The sequence below is a fragment of the Semicossyphus pulcher genome, unplaced genomic scaffold, assembly GCF_022749685.1.
Source record: "Semicossyphus pulcher isolate SPU_LCO1_2020_fin unplaced genomic scaffold, fSemPul1.0.p SCAF_28, whole genome shotgun sequence".
NCBI classification, from domain to species: domain Eukaryota; kingdom Metazoa; phylum Chordata; class Actinopteri; order Labriformes; family Labridae; genus Semicossyphus; species Semicossyphus pulcher.
In genome coordinates, this window is record NW_027211702.1 from 2,958,548 (window position 1) to 2,977,557 (window position 19,010).

General features: G+C 39.4%; 1 protein-coding gene across 1 annotated transcript; it reads right to left on the reverse strand.

The window, feature by feature from the left end:
- Positions 1 to 2,549: 2,549 nt before the first annotated feature.
- Positions 2,550 to 6,770, reverse strand: ssna1 (Sjogren syndrome nuclear autoantigen 1). The gene is made up of 3 exons (XM_069677332.1): positions 6,493 to 6,770; positions 4,763 to 4,962; positions 2,550 to 2,788 (listed from the first exon to the last, which is right to left on the reverse strand). The coding sequence occupies exons 1-3, from the start codon at positions 6,542 to 6,544 to the stop codon at positions 2,696 to 2,698; spliced, it is 345 nt and encodes a 114-aa protein (XP_069533433.1). The 5' UTR covers positions 6,545 to 6,770; the 3' UTR covers positions 2,550 to 2,695.
- Positions 6,771 to 19,010: the final 12,240 nt, after the last annotated feature.

Here is a 19,010-nt window from a genome sequence, read left to right on the forward strand (position 1 = left end):
TTTTCATAAGATGTATTTCTTACTCCTGTCATTTTGTTAATTTCTCCAATCAGATGAAATTTGTTAGGTTGGAAGTTGCTGTCTTTGTCCGATGGTTTTAGAAATTATGTGTTTCGTCTGGAGTCTTTGGATGTTTAATGAGTTTGCACTGTCATGCTTTTAGCTTTGTTTTGCACCTCATGACGAGGAACAGAGAAGGCGACGGAGGAAATGTGCACTTACAAGAACAAGAAGTCTGGTTGAAGAGTTTTGTTTCGGAACAATAACCACTATTGACGCCTGCTTTTTTATACAACCACTGATTGTACGTAAGATACAGAAGATGAGTAAGAATTTGGAGCCTTTGGTTGCCAGACAACCAGTTTTTAAAGGAATAAAAGAATGAGTCACGTTCTCGAAAAGAACTCTTCAAACGTACATGATGAATGCACTGCCGATGAATGCCATGTCCACTTTTTTACTCTGTTTGCCACAGCCTTGCATCAAAAGTCTTAAAATTGTCGGCCTTTTCGCTGTGACCACAAACTGCAGCCCAAGTGTATTTCTCCACACAGGTCCAGGGTTTCACCTTTGTCTTTAAGTTGGTTGTTGTTATTATTGGCCAGTTGAGCAGATGTAGAACAGGTTTAAAAGGACCATACCAGTGATTTTTTCATGATTAAGACCATAAACTAAAAATATCTTTGCATTACTGCCAACCGTGCTACTGTGGTTTACAAGTTTGAATGTACTTTTCTGACAATTCCAGATATCCATTCATTTTTATTTCAAATTTATTAAGCGTAAAAATCAACAAGAGAATTGTTGTATCAGTGCATCATAATGCAGTAGGGCTTCTGTACGAAAGGTTCCATACAAAAAATGTGTTTCTTCTTCGATACATTTCTCTAAAAACATCTAAAATGTTCATTATAAAACACTTTTGTATTTGACAATATACTAGACTTTACAAGTTACATGTTACAAGTTGAAATTGTATCTGTCCTCTTTACTTGGAGTCACATCATTTCTGAAGGTACCAAAAATTCAGATTGATCTGCACATACTCTACATTATCATATAGCGGAGTAAGTATAAAGGATTTTCACTATACTAGGTGAATGAATGGGAACCAATTGCTGCTTGCACATGACTTGTAATTTAGGAGCTCAAACTCCCCAAACACACTGGTGTGGTTCTTTAACTTTAATTTGGACCTGCTGTGGAGCCGTGGCTAACGGTCACATGACATGTCTGTGGATCCATCTGTGGTAGCTGCTGCCTTCAATGACCAAAACACCAAAGAGGTCTACTCCTCTCCTTTGGCAATCTGTAGCTCTGTTTTCCTGTAAACTGAATGACAACATTGAGAACTTTTCTGATGGACATTACTGGGACAGAGACACAAAACTTGACTTCTGAAGTGTACATGCGGCCTCGCCGCTGTGTTTCCACATCTTGTTGACTCCTGTTGCAAAGTGAGCAGTTTGTAATGGTCACACTGTAGCAACTCTGTGGTAGAAGCTCCATCTTGTTCCCCCTTTACTTTACCCCCTCGTCTGTAAATTTATACATCGCAGCAGATGTGCTTACTGTAAAGTTATTGTCAATGATTCGGGCAAAAAAACAAAAACAAAAAAGTGATGTCATACTTGTACAAATAAAGCTCAATAAATAGAAGACTTGAACAAATGTAAATACTGTGTTTGTGTTATTTTATCCAGAGAATCACTATTTCAGCTTTTTTTCCCTAAGGTGATAGTAAGCAGGTAAGCCACACTCACCCCCATCACCCTCAGTGACTCCACTGTTTCCATTGTGGAGTCTTTCCGCTTCCTGGGGATCATCATCAACCAGGACCCCAATTGGGAGCTGAACATCAGCTGTATGTAAACCTCCAGGACCCTGAGGCGTGCAGGTAAGATTGGGGCCGAACCCTCTCATCCTGGACACAGTCTCTTTGAGACCCTCCCCTCTGGCAAGAGGCTGCGCTGCATTAGGACCAAAACCTCCCGACACAGGAACAGTTTCTTCCCCTCTGCTGCCAGCCTCATCAACAAGGCCCCCGGCCCACTCCATCCCCCCACTCGACACAGACTCTCATCCAGCCCCTCAGTCACTCAACAGTTCACGAATGTTAAGACTCTAAATCAGACTCAATGCGATACATTAACGCACACTCTAAGCTTATTGCACTCACCAATATCCTGCACATCTGTACAGTTTTTAATGACACCTGTTGTACATATTTTGTATATGTATAGTTTTTTATATATTTTATTGCCTTATTGCCTATTTTTTATCTTTTACTTATTTTTATTCTAGCTCTGTTGTAATTGTTTTGCACCAAAACACCAAAACAAACTCCCTGTATGTGTAAACCTACTTGGCGATAAACCTGATTCTGAAAAATTGCAAACAGGAGATAAAACATGTGAAATCCTGGAACAACCAAGTTTTTGGTTCTAGAAAGAAAAAAAAAACATGCTGTTAAAGTCAGTTCTGCCACAACCCACCACACATCATAAATCTGCCCTGTTGTATGCTGTGTCAAAAAGAAAGTCACGGGAGAGATAACAAACATTTATTAGAATAAGGAACTTAAATCAATACAATAAATCATTCAAATACATTAAAAAACGTCCAGCAAGAAGTATAAACTTCAGTAAGTGTGTTGTTGTGGTCTTAATGAGAGTTCAGAGATGTTTCATTGCCGTTACTGCTCTTTCCTCCGGGGCTCTGTAGCTTTACTGAGGTTTCCGGCCTCCCGCTTCAGGACACTCAGAAGAGACTGAGAACTCTCCAAGATCTATAGGTGGAAACAAAAATATAGATCACAGTGTTAAACATACTGCAGGACATGGCACATGGGTGACTACACTATATTTGTAATTTAAAAGGGGCCAGGCACCGCTGACTGTGATGTTGTTTTTTAATAAGAGCGGCTTTGGAGTGTTTGTTTGCAGTGATTAGTGAGAGGCCTCGGGGAGTTCAGCATCAGTAAGTGGGGGTGAGGCTGTGTGAGATGAAACTGCTGCACAAGGACAACATGATGGGGCGTCACAGACTATAAAGTACAACCCACAGAGAAGAATTATGAAGGACCAACATGCAGCGGTGGTTCATCATACAAACATTTTAGACACTGAAATGTGTCAAAAGTGTGATAAGCAATCAGCAATGCCCAATATTATTTTTTTAAATAATGTTTAGAATTATGATTAGGCCCTGCATGGTCCTCAGAAATCTACTGGAATGACTACAGTCTCATCTGAACGTCATGACCCAGTCAGTTGCAAACCATGATCACTGGTTAGCTGCTTACCATTTGGGCTGTCTATTGGTCAAATCTGATGATAGGATACTAATCGTCTCTGCAGTTAGGTGGAAAAAAACATGTGCCTAATATATTGGTATCGAACTCGAACTGCAAAAAGGGTTGGAAAATATCGGCATATGGGCAAAAACTCCAACATCGTGCATCCCTAATTCAGAACAGTAGGATCATCACAGTTCCTGTAACATCAAACAGCAAAGCACATTTTATTGTGCAATCTGACAAAAGGAATAAACGTTTGCATCCATAAATAAAAATAAGAATCTTTGCATGAAACTTCTTGATGAATAATCAATACAGTTTTGAGAACCGATACAATATTTCTAATTACCAGTAGCCACAGGTAAGCGTCCCCTCTGTTATGATCCAACTTTTTTGGTATCGTAACACAGAGGCTCACCAACATCCTACCTCCCTCTTTCCTCACAATCCTACATGGCTAAATATCTAGCTTACATAGCCAAACTAGCAGAGCAGAGCTAACTAACATGCTAAGCTATCCAGCATACTGCCAGCACTCTCAGCCTCCTGCACAACACAGTGGCACTGCAACCAAGAATTATCCTCAACCGATTAATCTGCAGATTATTTTCTCGATTATGTCTGTTTATAGTACAAAAGTTCTCAGTCAAAAATGTTAATATTTTTAATTCACAATACTTTTAATTCATAATAATATGAAAGCGAGAAAAGCAGAACATCTTTATATTTAAGAAGCTCAAACCAGCATCATTTGTATTGGTAAAAACATTTACTTGATCAATGATGCATAATTTGATCCTTGTTGTGATTTACTTTCTATCAACTGACTTATCTTTTTATCAACTTGTCGTTGCAACCCACCAAACAAGGTTCCTTTACTTTCTCATCACCAGCTTACATCTTTGGTTTGACTCTCTGCTACATGCCTTAAACAAATAGCATTTCCTTACCTTTTTAATTGAGAACTGTAACCATTAATTCATTAGTTGTCAACAATGAAACTATTTTCAAAACTGATTAATCAGTTTGAGAATTTTCTGAAGAGAATTCTCTTATACCAGCTTCTTAAATGTGATTTTCTAGTTTCTTTCCTCCTCTATGACAGTGAACAAAATATCTTTTAGTAGTGGACAAACAAGAAATTCAGGGATGTCATCTTGGGCTCTTGGTATATTTTTTCAGACCAAACTCCTTGATTAAGAGAAAGTAATCAGATTAATAAAAATGAAAATAATGGGTACTTGCAGCCCTAACTGAAAGATTATAAAAACTCTAAGTTCCATATGTTCTAAAATAAAATCTTAATAAAAGGCCTTTAAAACCTTTTTTCTGAATGTTCTGGAAATAAACTCTTTACAAACACGTCTATTGATCCATTATAAAGAAACCCTAAAATTGTCCACTGAATTCCCATAACTTACATATCTTAATGCCGTGAACAATACCAACATTTTAGACGCATACCTTGGTATATGCAGCCTCAGTTTCTGCGATGGTGCGGTCAAAAGTAGCGCGGGCGGCGAGTCTTTGCGCCAGGCTCTCATTGACTCTGCTCAGCTTCTCTGAGAGGACGCGGATGTCGTGCTGCAGCCGGTCCTTCTCCTCTTCCTCCTGCTTGATCTGACGGTTCAACTCCTCCCGCTTGGAGGACAAGTCCTCAATACCTGAAGGAGACAAAAAAACGTTTAGTACACCAGAGACTACCTGGATCAGAATGGGCAAGTGACAGGTGATCCTGTGCCTGTGTGATGTCTGTCAATCTTATATTGCTGTATTTATGCACATTTCCAAATCACATGACACCAAAACAATTTTACCAGTTGTGAAATTATTAAAGAGGATAAAGGACTGTTCTATTACAGAAAGTTAATCAACAGTAGTTAATGTTTTAATTTTTCAAAAATGACAAACATCTGGTTCTAGCTTCCAAAGTATGATGATTTGTTTCTTTTCTCTGCTTTGATTTTAAATCAGATATCGGAAGATAAAAGACGATAAAATTATTCTTTTTTTTCTGCAAAAAACAAAAGAAATATAAGATGTTGGGTTCCAGGAAGTTGTGACTATTATGATTGCAGCGTGTTGTATGCTCTATACCAAAAGTTTATCAAAAGTTTGTCGTCTGCTTGTGTTAAATGTGGAAAATAAACAAAGTTCTACAAACAAAAAGACCATTCCTGCACTGCAAATATTAAACGTTACAACAAATACTAAAAAGTCTTGGTTATAATAAATAGATCAAAAGTGTTTTTTATGATTCAACAATAACAGCTTTTAATTATTTTCTTCCTTGTTTTTACAGTTTATTTTTGAAGTGTCAAGATTGTCTCTTTGGTTATATGATTATCTATTAGTATCATCATAATAATTAAATTGCTATTCAAGTCTTACAAGTTTGATTCAAAATCCAGAAGATAGAATTGACTCATCATTTAGACACATTAGACCCCTTTTCACTCATGAATGTGGAGTAAAACTCAAATTGCAAACATTGTGTAACAACGTTGTGTATTCTCTGAATCTGCATAACTTATCTGAGCAAAACATTTGGTTAATGAAATCCGACCAGGTATGTATATGTAATGTCTTTACATTACAGTTTTTGTGGGATTAAACATTTCAGACAGTTTTTGTTTAAACTAATGATAAAGGAGGATAAAAACTTCAACAAATTTGTTACAGAGAAAATAGGCCAACGACAGGTAATGAACGGTTTCAGCATTCACACCAATAAACAATGATATGAATGACTTCTTAGATCTCAGTTGAACTAATGAGGTCTGCAGAAGGTTGCAGGGTGATTTCCAGGTGATAGAAACAACATAATCTATGTAGGTTAATCAGATTGAACTGTACTATCCTATTTGCTTGTAAGAGTAGCTGACTGATGAAGAAGTAGAGCAATAGAAGAGAGCAGAGAGGTGCAGCATTAATTAACATGTCTCTGTACTCCTGTCAAACTCAACGTGTGTGGCAGCAAGTACTTGGAAGTGAGCAGGTTTGGAGCAAAAGGTGACTGTAATATTAAGTATAAAACCTTTTTCTACATGGCAAAAACAAGCTCTCTCCTTTAACAACTTTAAAGTTTAAGCATGTTTGAAAGAGTAAGTGTAAGAGAGAAAACACGCCGCCAAACAGTGCCTTACTATCATCAAATTGGCTATTGACTAAAATGAGAAAAACATGTAACTTACACTTGACCAGTTCATTGTTGTAGGTCTGCAGAGCAGCAGCTTGTTGGGTCATTTTAGCTAACGCCAACGTTCGCCTAACTAACCTTGTAGCTAGTTAGAGGATTCAACTTGATAACGCCTGAATCTAATTAACGTTACCTACTTGTTTTCTAAATGTTCTTGGTCGGCTAGCTTGTCATTTGTCTTTCTTAACTAAGCTCGCAGATGTCAGGCATGTCACCAAACGCCATACAAAAAAAAAAAAAGTTGTATTAATCCAAGAGCTCGTTCATGGCGGGTTTCCCGGACAACTGAGCTGAATATACTAACGTTTCCTACCCGGTGCTACGGACCTATCGACTGCTCAGGATTCTTCTTCGTCTGCTGATTATAGGTGCCTCATGTATAAGTTGCATCGCTTGTGCCCCCTCTGACCGAGCGAATCATTACATGTAGATTAGTTTTGCTTGTGATGAAGGTGTATCGGTGGCGTGGTACATTGATGACTGTTAACAGTCTATGGGTACTAAAGTCTTAAAAATATTCACAGGAATCCTTTGACATATAAAGAGTGTTTGTGAATGTTATAAAGTCATGCAAATGGGATTTTTGGAGTAACAACAACAAGAAGAATACCAGTTAAACAGCTTTACCTCAGTATGTCATGCTTTTCTTTAGGAAATTATTTTTATTAAACAGTATGATTGAATAAGCCAGACTTAAATTACTGCAGAAACATGTATCCCCAGCTCGGTTCATGTAAGACAAGTTGTTGGCTGCAGCTCAGGTACCTTTATCAGCGTACTTTTATTAAAAGGAACCCTCCGTCAGTGTTTTAATGTAATTCAAATGGAACTATTACAATAATGCAGTTAGTAAATTATTGTAAAGTTTTTTAAACACTTTCATTGATTTATTACATTCAGAATTTTATTGCTGGGTGTCTTACCAACAGTTCATCAGAATTATTTATTATTATCATAATTTTATAGTTGCACATGTAATAGCTTGATCTCTGATGATAAAAAGCCATTATTTTTTGTATAATGTAGTTGTAATTGTTAAAGTAAAGGTGTTATTAATATCAAGCTCACTTCTAAAAATAATTCTGCTACAGTTATAGTTAATACGTTTTCATTTCAAGTTGTCATAGCTATTTATTGTTGGTCAAAGAAGTTGTTGCATACTATCTTAAAGGTTGACTGGCTGTGTAATCCTGCTTGTTGTAATACCCCCACCTGGAGTCTTTTTTTCTGGAAGGCCGATGTCTAAATGATGGGCAGTTGATAAGATAAGATAAGATAAGATAAGATAAGATAGAATTTTAATAATCCCGAAGGAAATTATAGTACGAGATAGCTAAAAAAATACAGTAATATAAGTGAAAATATAAAATATAAAGTGTATGGGTTAATGCAAAAGAGACAGTGCCTAAAAGAAAAACAATATTACAATAGTCATCTTCAAAAGTAGGCAGGAAGTAATGGTGGCAGTTAACTTGTCAGTAGTATTGACAGTTATTACGTAGTAAGAGCTTCTATTGCACGATTATGAATTAATAAGAAAAATATTATATTGCTCCTGATACTGCACATGGTACTAATAAATAACTGGACGTATTGCACAAGATTATGCATTCTATAAATATCAGCATGAATACAAATATAAATGTGGCCAGAAAAGTATTATTGCACAAAATGAACATAGTATAGCCAGATACAGAAAAGTATTATTGCACATGGTTATAAACATAATATAGCCAGATAAAGAAAAGTATTATTGCACATAATGAACATAATATAACCTGATATTTAAAGTGTTATTGCACATTAATTGTATGCAAAACCAAAGCTGACAATCCCAGCACATGAATAAACAAGTGGGCACTTTAAAAACAAAAAACAGAAAAACATTTACTATAATTTTTGCTTGGGTGGGACTTTGGTGTATTGTTTTGATTTCAGATCAACTGTATTGTCAAACATACATTTTTTTTTTGCAAGTTTATCCTTTTTTAAAGGTGTAACTGTTTTAATAGTTCAAATAAACCAAACTCGATTTCTTCCTCGGGTACCAATGCAAAGTTGCTTCCCGACACTACTAATAACGCTTCTTCTGTTCTTACCTTGAGTAAATTCATGGAATCGCATAGTCCTATTATGCTAACATTACATAAAGGATATTATTATTATAACAATAATTATCTTCATTATCAATAACATTGACAATAATACTCCCAGGTGTGGTATTACGCCGTTTGCAAATCAATAAATATGACGTAATCGTGGGTGGGCGGAGTTTACGTCCAGGCACCATGGCTTCGGTAGGACCCGAGGTGAGTGTGTGAGCCTTATCTTCAACGAGCCTGTTTTACTTTCGCACTGTTTTCCGAGCCTTGAGAATTATGTTTCTACCTGTAAGGCAGAACCCCGCTTGTAAACTGGCGAATTGTCGGTATCGAGGAGTCGTGTTGTCGTAAATTGCCCACTGCCAGCCTGGAGTCTCTAGCTTTTGTGCTGGACCGGAGGGCAATTGAATGTGCAGGAAGATGCTTCGCCCCGGAACCTGAATGATCTTTGCTGGCGCGCTGTTGGCTCTGCTCAGGAGTTTTGTAATACATGGTCCAGGCTCACGTCACTGTCCTGCTTCTGTCCAGCTTTAGCGGTTCAAAATAAACTGCAGATAAATAACTGCACGCGATTTAGCCGATATTATTCATGGTTTTAGGTGTTTTGCCTGTCACCGGCTTACTGAATGCTAATTTGTACACTGATGTGTAGCTAGCTGCTAGCATCCGCGCTAGTTAGCAGGCTATGCACACTTTGTCAAATTCACACAAAAACTGATTATTGAGATTAATATCTCTCTAAATGAGACACCATAGTCTCCATGCAATATTAAACACCACGGCTAAACATTGGGCTCATAATGTTATGTTGATTTATGTTGTGAGGTCTGTTGGCTACATGATAATTGATGCAGTCAAATGAAGGCAACATTGGCAGAGCTTCTTTCAACCTCCCACTGTACACATATGGCGCCAGCTCTCAAACCGGCTCTGATGCTTTTTGCATGATTATCTTTTCACATTTCACATTTTTTTTCACAAATTATTCCCCTTCTGCAGGCTTGTCTTTGTTAGCCATCTTCAGTTATTGTCATAGCTTCCAGTCGGCATAAAGCAGTCTTGGGTTGGCAGTAACAAGTTGCATTGTTGTTTTATTAAGGTTGCATCGGTAGAGATAGGGTTATTGAATCAATCGCTTGGCTGTAATGGCACTAAAGTGTGCAAATGGATCGGACATCCAGTCTTTGTTTCTTTTTTCCCCCTTTTTTTGAGATATAGGATGCAGATTTGTTCGGCAGAGGTCGCTCGAGTAGCGTTAAGATGATACCTGCTCAGCAGTGCAGGGACTATGAAGTGAGGCATATAAAGGTGTGGAGCATGGAGATATGCAGACCCTTCCGTTTGCACTTTCAACTTTGTATTGTGTATTTGTTGATGCATTTGACACTTTGAGACATTTCATCCAAATGACAAAAAAAAGTTTGAACATATCTCAAGTGGTCTAACTCGTGCAGGTAGTTTTGATTTTATCTGTAGAATTGTTCATCTTGGATTTGTTCCTCCTCCTAAATATTAGAGATGAGAATGGATAATTCATTGTTCTCAAACCATTCAAAAAAGACAATTTAGAATCTCTGCAGCTACAGGTCTTTCAAGGAACCATGTGCTTGAAATCCAAAGGAATGATGCACAGAAATGCTAATGAAAACTATAGAATGAAGTGGTGGGATGGCGTGTCCTGTTAAACAATAAATAGTCAGATTGTCTGAAATTTAATGGACAAAATATTAACAAGCAATTCATATATTTTTATTGCTCAGAAGATATGTAACACTTCATTGGTTCCTGTTTTCATCTCTTTGGCATGTCTTCTGTCTGTCTCTTCATTCATTCAAACATTCATGCACACATGCAGAGATCTTTGTCTGAATCAATATTCACCATCATATTTGAGCAATATGCTAGCATCCAAGTCTTTGTTTCTGATTGCACTGTGTGAAATTACAAAGAAAGAAGAAATAGCTTACTTCCTCTTTCACAGCTCTAGTTTGAACAAGTTTAATTTGCATTGTCCAGAGAGATAACAATTGCTACTCGGAGTCAGACAAGCAGCACAAAAACCTGCTGTTAACCACCATGCAGATGATGGGCATAGATTTCTGCTCTAAGTTTGGTACCTTAACTGAGGGGCTTTTGGCTTTGCATTTCATCCTACAGGTGTTTCTCATTTCCTGGTGAGTCACTGTACAGTGTGTATGTTTTCATTCAGCAGTCAGTTCGTATGTGTGTTCATAACGGAGGCATGGCAAGAGAGGAGGCTTAGTTGAATGTCGAGCAGTGCTGTGGGCTCCTGTAGTTGAAGTACATTGTTGAAGTAAAATGGCCGTTATTGACCTGCGACAGATACCACCCAGCTAAAGTTAAAGTCCCCATTGAAGTCTTCCTAGATTTGAATGGGTACAAGGGTGCTACCACAAGACTTCATGTAAAAGTACAGTTGCTTTCTGTAACACATATTCTGTGATCATTGCCAAAAATAGCCCTGCAAAAGACTGTGTGACATTACTTTAGCAGAGCCCTTCATTATGTATGATTTATTTGATAAAGTTTGCCTGCTCATTAGGGGTTCAGCAGGAAAGCAAATCACATAATCAAAATTCTTAATTTATATGATTCAGAATGAATACACAGATCTGATCCTTATCTGTCATTATTGAGGTTATAGTTTCACATTGCTATAATGCTGGAAAAGACACGTCTAGGCAGAAAGGGCTCAGTGCAGCAAGCTCTCAAGAGTTTGTCTGTATTGAAGTGATAGCAACCTGCGCACACTGCACAATCTCACAAGACATTTAGCCAACTGTAACCAGGAAAAGAAAATAACCCCACCAGTGGCCTGTTGTGTCACAAAAGACCTTCACTGTGTTGTGTTTGTCATAAGGACAAGTTAGCTTAACTGCTAGTCATACATTTTAAACGTTACCTATCTTGTGAATTCGTGAATGATTTGGGAAACAATCCATGTTAACTTTCAGCCGCTTTCCCACTGGTCAAAAAACCTGCTAACACACTGCTTTTTTGCTTAATGGGAAAAGTTACAATCGGCATTCAGATCCGGGTCAAATGACTCTGCAGTAGACCCGGGTAAGTATCGGCTCGGCTCCGAACGACAATGATGGCAACATAAAACCTGTGTCGACACGTTAATCCCCACCCCCTTTCCGGCGCAATGCTATGCTCTGTCAGTAACTTCTGCGACTCCTTGTCATCTCAACTACAAATTCCGCCCGTCTTCGTCCAAGCAGCGCTCAATATTGTTACAGATTTGTCGCCCTGAGTTTGATACACAGACTGAAAGAGTAATAGATACTAGGGATAGACCGATTATCGGCCGGGCTGATTATCGGTGCCGATATTTGGCATTTTGACGCATATTGGCATCGGGCTTTTTTTTTTTTTTTTTTAATCCGACGGCCGATAAGACATCAATTTAAAACTGGGTTATTTTGGCTCTGATGCATATGCTTAAAGGCATTTAAACAAAGTTAAGTGTTGGAGTTTGTATTATTCAAAATTTTGACGCCAATATTTTCACTTTTACTGCAAATGAATATTGGCTTCAAATATCGGTTATCGGCCTCCTTGACTACTAATAATCGGTATCGGTATCAGCCCTGAAAAAAACATATCTGTCTATCTCTAATAGATACAATAAAGACCTAACCATCGCAACATCTTCACTGTTTTCAACCCTGTCTCCGGCACGTTTGTGACGTCAGACGGTGACGCAGCAGAAAAGAGACCGACAGGAGTATGCTTCACTGGCAATGGGAACAGAGACAGTCAGCATTTATAAGCGGGTCTTTCCGGGTCTAAAAAACCCCGTCAACACGTTAAATTTAGGTGGGAAAGGGGTATTAGTGTTAGCATGCTAACATTTGACTTTTAACATTCAACACACAAATTGCATTGATTGAAATGTCATCCATTTTTGGTCAACCAGAGTATTGGACTATTAAAATTTTTACCTGAGGATCATGCTAGCTGAAATGTGTTTTAGTTGCATTCTATGGCAATTCATCCAACAGTTGGGACACTTCAATCCAACCATACATGTCAAACTCATGGTGGCAGGCTAGGACGGTCAGGGAACTGGGTTACCACAATCAGAAGGTATCATCCTCCGGGGACCATCACTATCTTTTGTAAAATCTCTCGCCAATCTTGTTGAGATCTCTTAGTATGGACCAACAGAGGGACCAGCTTTGTCATTCTCTAAAGTGGCTAAAGAATCTCTATGAAGAGTACAGAGCTATTGGCACGGCTACAGAAGGCCTTGCAATCATATCATCTGCTTTCCCTCAAAGTTTTGGCCTTGTTGTCATGGAGTAAGACATCTGGTGTGTCTCTTCATTGTGTTAATTTAAATCTCTACAATCAACTTTGATAAAGTGAATATAGACGTGAATTTTGAGTGCCAATAGAGGCTCAGATGGGTCAAAGCATTTGTTATGCTGTAGTTATAGCATTGCAACTATCAACTTTGCCATGGTTGGGGAAAATGATTTATTTCCCTTCTTTGTTTTCATCCAATGAGCCCTCAAAGTGGAAAAACCTGAGCCTGAGTCTGGCAGGGCGAGGTTGTTTCTCATTGTTATGTTGTGAAACGGGAGACGGCATCAATATATCTAAAGTTGCATTCCTGCATGTCATATGTCGCTTTGCAACGTGTCAAACCTCTACTACTGTATTCTGATAGCAGTTAATTCTTTAATAGATTATATTTAGCAGTAAGACACGGCAAAAGCAGGTTCCAGCTCTTCAGATGTGAGGATCTGCTGCTTTTTCTCCCATTTGTATCATTGGATTGTGGACTGTTAGACAAAGCAGTTAAAAGAGATAACAGTGAGTTCTTGGAATCGTTGATGGGCATTCCCACCATTTAATACAATTTTTTTTTTAAATAAGTGATTGAAAAATAATGATTAAATTATGTAAAAAAAAAAAAAGGCTTTTGGCTAGCCCTTATTAAGACCGTCAACTAAAGCTTTAGTATTACATCATACTAATTTGGTACTCCACATATATTTCATAGATTTCATATAGGCATATAAGAAGTAGGGCTGTCACTTTGCAATCAAAATTCAAACTACCGTTTGAACCTGGTGAAATATTGATAGTTCAAGCTGAAAATTAAGGCGCAGCAGAAAACGCTTGCCCACGAACAAACTAGTAATCTGCTTTCCAGAGTCCCAGAATGTACCTTTTAAGTAGTGCACCTGGTATTCCAACAGGGGGGGATAATACGCTGCCTGCTACAAACCAATGGAGGAAACTAACGAGCCAAGCCGTTGTCGGCCTTTACTGCTTCAGCGTCCCAACCATATAGTCAGAAAGCACACGGGAGACTTATTGTTGTTCTGCTCCAGGGCCGAAGCTGTAGCTAGCTTCGGGGCTAACTAAATCCCGTCACTTTAATACGCCAGCAGCGGGCAGCAAGCAAGACACGGGAGCGCGGCTTGAGTCTTGAGGAGTCGTAGCCTAAACTGTACATTAGTTCTGTTTTTTATATACAGCTACCGACCACTCTTTTCTCTGCTCTTCCGCAGCTGCCGACACTTATATAACTTTCGTTTCTCTCTCACTCGCTCTACCACCCCACTCTCACTCACTTAGCTCTTCCCGAAACAGAGCTGCGCATGTAGTATAAGGCCGTGCTACAGAACTGATCATCTCACCACCAACAGATTTCAGAAGCGCTGTATGAACGCCACTACTTAACCTCGCTTACTGTTTGATATAATTCGAACGAATTCAATATCATGTTGAATTTGTTTAAACTTGATTTTTGGGAAAAGTGACAGCCCAAAAAGAAGTAGCCTAGATTTAGCGCCTTGGTTCAAAGGAGAGCTAATGCAGGTGTGCCTTAAACCTGCATTCTTACTAATGGCCTGCAGGGGGCGACTCCATGAGTTGCAAAAAGATGTCCTCCAGAAAAAGGCACTACTTTTTACTCGATTAATTATCATAGCAATAATCATCGCTTGTTTTAAGTCTTCTAAAATACAGCATGACAGTACAAAATACCCCATTTAGAGTACAATTGACATTAGCTATTTATGCATAAGGGAGTGGCTACTTTATGATTGACAAGCTTTCACTCTGACCTCACTCTTAGAAGGATTTCAGTTGCCAAACTCGAGGCTTCAGAATGGTAGTCCACAAACCAACGGGGGATGTCAGCGTGGCTTAGATCATTTCTTATATACCGTCTATGGTTATCTTCACTCTTCGGTTTGTACTGAGCTCAACAGAGTACTTAAATGTATCCGATCTTGTCCCTTTGTTGTTGTTTTTAAAACATTTATCTGGCTTTTATCTTCAAAGTCAGCTTGGTTTTTTACTTCATTTCACATCTCTTGCATGACCTGGCAGTTTGTTTTGCAGCCTTCTCTGGTCCGAGGCTCAGCGGGGACAAAAGACTCTCCTGTTGAGAGGTTCAGATGTGGCCTGATTTCCTCGATTAAAAATGTTTTGATCCTCAGTGACATTTGCTTCCTGGGCTTTTCCTCTTTTACCTCTACTATATTTCCCCCCCATCGTCTTCTGTTGGTGCTCCTGAAGTAGCTCTGCATACTCAGCATTTATGAAGCCCTTTCTGCCCCAAAACTCGACTGACTTAAATATGTTTCCATTTTACAACAAAAAGATATAAATAATTATTGAAAGAAGAGGGTAACACAACCAACATAAATATCAGCATGAAGTGTGAGATAAACCTAAGTAGGGTTTAAGTTGTGCAGGATTTCTGCAGCCTTATTGGGAATGAAGAATCTGGATGTTCTTTCTGCTCCATTGGGTACCTTCAGTGGCATTGTGGTTCTCCAGTTTAAAGAAATGGAGTGGTTACAGTTTGAACTGACTGAGCATGCTCTGTGGAGACCCTCTGAAGAGGAGGACCGACAGAGGGAGCCACCAGGTCACATGACCGGCGAGGTGAATGTGCATGCGGGGAAAGAAAAGGAAAAAGAGGAACAATCTGTTCGACACATTCTCGCTCTCTCTCCCTCTCTCTGTCCTCCCTCACCCTCTCTCTCTCTCTCTTTCTCTCTCACACACACGCTCACGCACACTCAACCTCACACACTCTCTCTCTGACGCCTTCTTCTTCTCAATGGAGGCCATGAGAAGAAAGCAGGTATGATGCTTCCAGGAGACACACAAGGGAAAAGACATGTTAGCTTCACCCTTGGTTGGATTTGAATGGTCTGTGGAGATGCATAGTATGCTTCTCACTTCCTTTTAGCCACAGTGAAGTTACAATCAATTGGTTTGATCTCTTGCTGTCTTCTCGTTGAGATGGTTTCTCTTCTCGAGACAGTTGCTGCTGCTTCATCAGCAGCTGATTGCTCTTGATTCCTAAACCTGAGGATTTAATCTCCAGGAGTAGTGCTCTTTTTTTAGGTAGCAGTGCTGCTGTGTTTAACAGAGATCTGAGTGTGTCGTGTTGGATTCTGTTGTTTGAGAGAGCTCCTCATATATTAGCACGATTGCTCTATGTAGAGCAATCCCAGCACAAGAAATAAGATGTCACTCGCGAAGTGAAGGTCTGATCTGGAGATCTGGAAACTTATAAGTGTAGCTTTAATATCTTAGATCCAACCTCATTTTGTCATACCTTTTCTTTGATCACTCTCCTCTTTGCTCTCTCAGTGTATCCCTCTTGGTCTCTATATAATGAGGTCCCTGAAGACTGGACGTATGTATGCGCAGCATAGACTATAAGATGGATAGGAGACTTTACATGTGTTCAGGAACATACTCGGACAAAAGGCTGCAGTGACTGCTTATCAATCCAAAAGATGCACATTAGGCTGCAGTTTGAGCATCCATGTTTACCAGCTGCAGGGTGATCTGGTTCAGATGTTTATCTGTCAGTTTGAACAATTAGCCGCTGGACAGGTTAATTGTTGGGATGTTCCTGCAGTTTGTTTGGAATTATGCAAAGCTGTCTCAGATATGTAGGGATTTTAAAAGTGGGGCATTTAAATAGTGGATAACTGAGAGGTGATAGGAAATAAGTAGTGAGGAGAATGACTTCATGCACGATGCAGACTGCTGAGAAAACTTTTCTCTACTTTATTTTCTGTAGATCTTCTTAACCAAGAAATGATTCCTCCTGCACAAATGAAGTAGACGGTGTTACGAGGTGTTACTGGTACCTGCATTTGAAGTGTTAAAATGAACTCGGTAGTAGACAGCATTTGATATTTAATTAGATTTAAAACAAGAGCTTAAACAGAAATGGATCTACTGTATGAAAACCAAAAGATTGCTTTTCGTCAGAGGTTCTGCAACAATTGTAAGGCAATCATTTGGAAAGTAAGTTTCATGTAAGCTAAAAGCATTATGAACTTCAGAGAGAGGCATGTGCAAAAGTATGATTTAAACTGCCTGCTTATCTTGATTTAATTATTGTGATCAGATATCTGGTGCCTTTTTTGTCTCAGTAGCATTTGTTGTACTTGTGGTGTGCTTTTGTTTTGTTCTTACTCAGTGCTCTATTTAGGCCTATTTGTGATCCATACCATGTGATCATGCTCTTCACGAGTCACGTTAAATGAAATAAATTAAAATCAATATCCCGAAATATGTTGTAATCACAGCATTAGAACAACGTATCCTTTGTTTTCTTAGTATGCTGTTATGTACTTTTTTATTGAATCTTTCTTTTTCTAGCATGCGTGTGATTGGCAGTGTAACAGCTGGTGTAACCTGCGTGTGCTTTGTTTAGCCCTGACTTGTTTTCAGACCTCTGGCAGTGGATTTTAAACTGCGAACACCACGGCCCTGTTCACATTGTGGTGAAGGGACAGTGAATGATTGATGCAAACATTTTCTAGCATTAGGACTGTAAGATGGATGGATTAGATCTATTAAGAGCTTTATTCTATGTGTATATACAGTATCAAAAATACATACAATCTAGATTGTGAACTGTCCCCCGTTGGAGCCATGGGTGAATCTTTGGTCTGTTCTAACATCTTTCCATTTTTAATGTGCTACTTAATGTTCCTGATGAGCACTCTGAGCCTTGGCTTCACGTAATGGAGCTCCTTTCAGCAGCCTCCATATCCTTATCCAGCAGCCTTCAGACCCCTACGCTCTCCATCTAGTGGAAAACTGCTGCAATGGCCACGTTGTGTCAGTAAACAATCTGGTTGCGAAATGGCGGAGATCTGCAGACAGCCTTCTCTGCTCCCTTCCCCCCCCTCCTCTCCTTTCTGTCTCCACTGTGTATGTTCCACTTTCCACCACTAGGGGGAGGGAACAGGCTGGTGTTTCTTTTACTAACTGGCTTTTCCTCAATCCATGAAAAAGGGAACTGAAGGATTCTTCTCATGTTCAGCCTAACATGTGCTCGCTAGATTCCTTGAGATCATACACCACAGATGATTGTCCAAAACTAGATGTTCTTTGGGAAACAACCTCGGATATTGTGCTCACAGCCCAGCTCTGGTTCTGACCTCAATTCTGTTTGATAAGGTGCATGTCCGTGTTCGGATCAGGGCCTCAGGATTTGGGAAATGTGTTCTCGGGGGTTGATTAAGTTGGTGTCTGGATTGAGTGCAGGTTTCAGGACAAATGCTGCCTCTGACAGCAGAGGATTTGAGAGTTAGTTGCCCATTCGGTTGTCTCTTTCTCTCCAGGGTTTGGGATTGGGCCTCTGCTGTCTTTTGGACTATCAGGCTGATTACTATTGCTTTTACTTCTTGCTTGAAATGACTCAGGCCCCAATCAGCACATCTTCTTGTATGTATACCTTTATTGTGCTTGGAGAGTGTCACTCTGTATAGAGGAGAGTATAAACCTTCCTGGTATGCTGCTAATCAAGGACAAACTGACCACTTTTCTGACATTTGATCGAAAAAGCTTTCAAGATTGAAGAGTGTACATTTGTTTTTCTCAAGGATTTTTCTTTGTCTCCTTTGGGCCTATTTTCCTTGAGTGAGCACGAGGTTTATGGCCTGCTCCGGAGGAAGAGACAGTTTCACATTTCCTGGTGTTGCCTCTTCAACTGCTTCCTCCTGTGAGATGTAAAGACAGTCTGTGGGTGGTTAAGATTTCTTTTGAAGCCCCGGCAATGCATCTACTGCTCTGCTGGTTGGCTCCCTTATAGAAAAGGAGAGAAGACAGACAATGAGAGTGCATGGGGGTCGCCCTCATTCTCTTGGCTTGCTCTATAGTCTTTGATTCTGGCTAAGACGTATCACTGAAAAGCACAAAGACAGAGGTTTTGCGCCAGCCTTCAGTGCATTAATGGAAGACTGGTTGATACAGATACTCATGCCTTCGACCTGGGAGACATTTGATCCGATGCGGAGTATGTCGCTCTGGCAAAGCCCTCAGGCCTCACTATCAGTCATCATTCAGTGCTTTTTCTCCAGTAGCCACGCTGAAGAGACGAGCT

Coding starts and splice junctions, on each gene's coding strand:
- ssna1 (XM_069677332.1), bottom strand. CDS start 6,544: ATGACCCAACAAGCTGCTGCTCTGCAGACCTACAACAATGAACTGGTC. Junction 4,963..6,492: donor CAACAATGAACTGGTCAAGT/GTAAGTTACATG, acceptor TGTCTCCTTCAG/GTATTGAGGACTTGTCCTCC. Junction 2,789..4,762: donor CTGAGGCTGCATATACCAAG/GTATGCGTCTAA, acceptor TTCCACCTATAG/ATCTTGGAGAGTTCTCAGTC.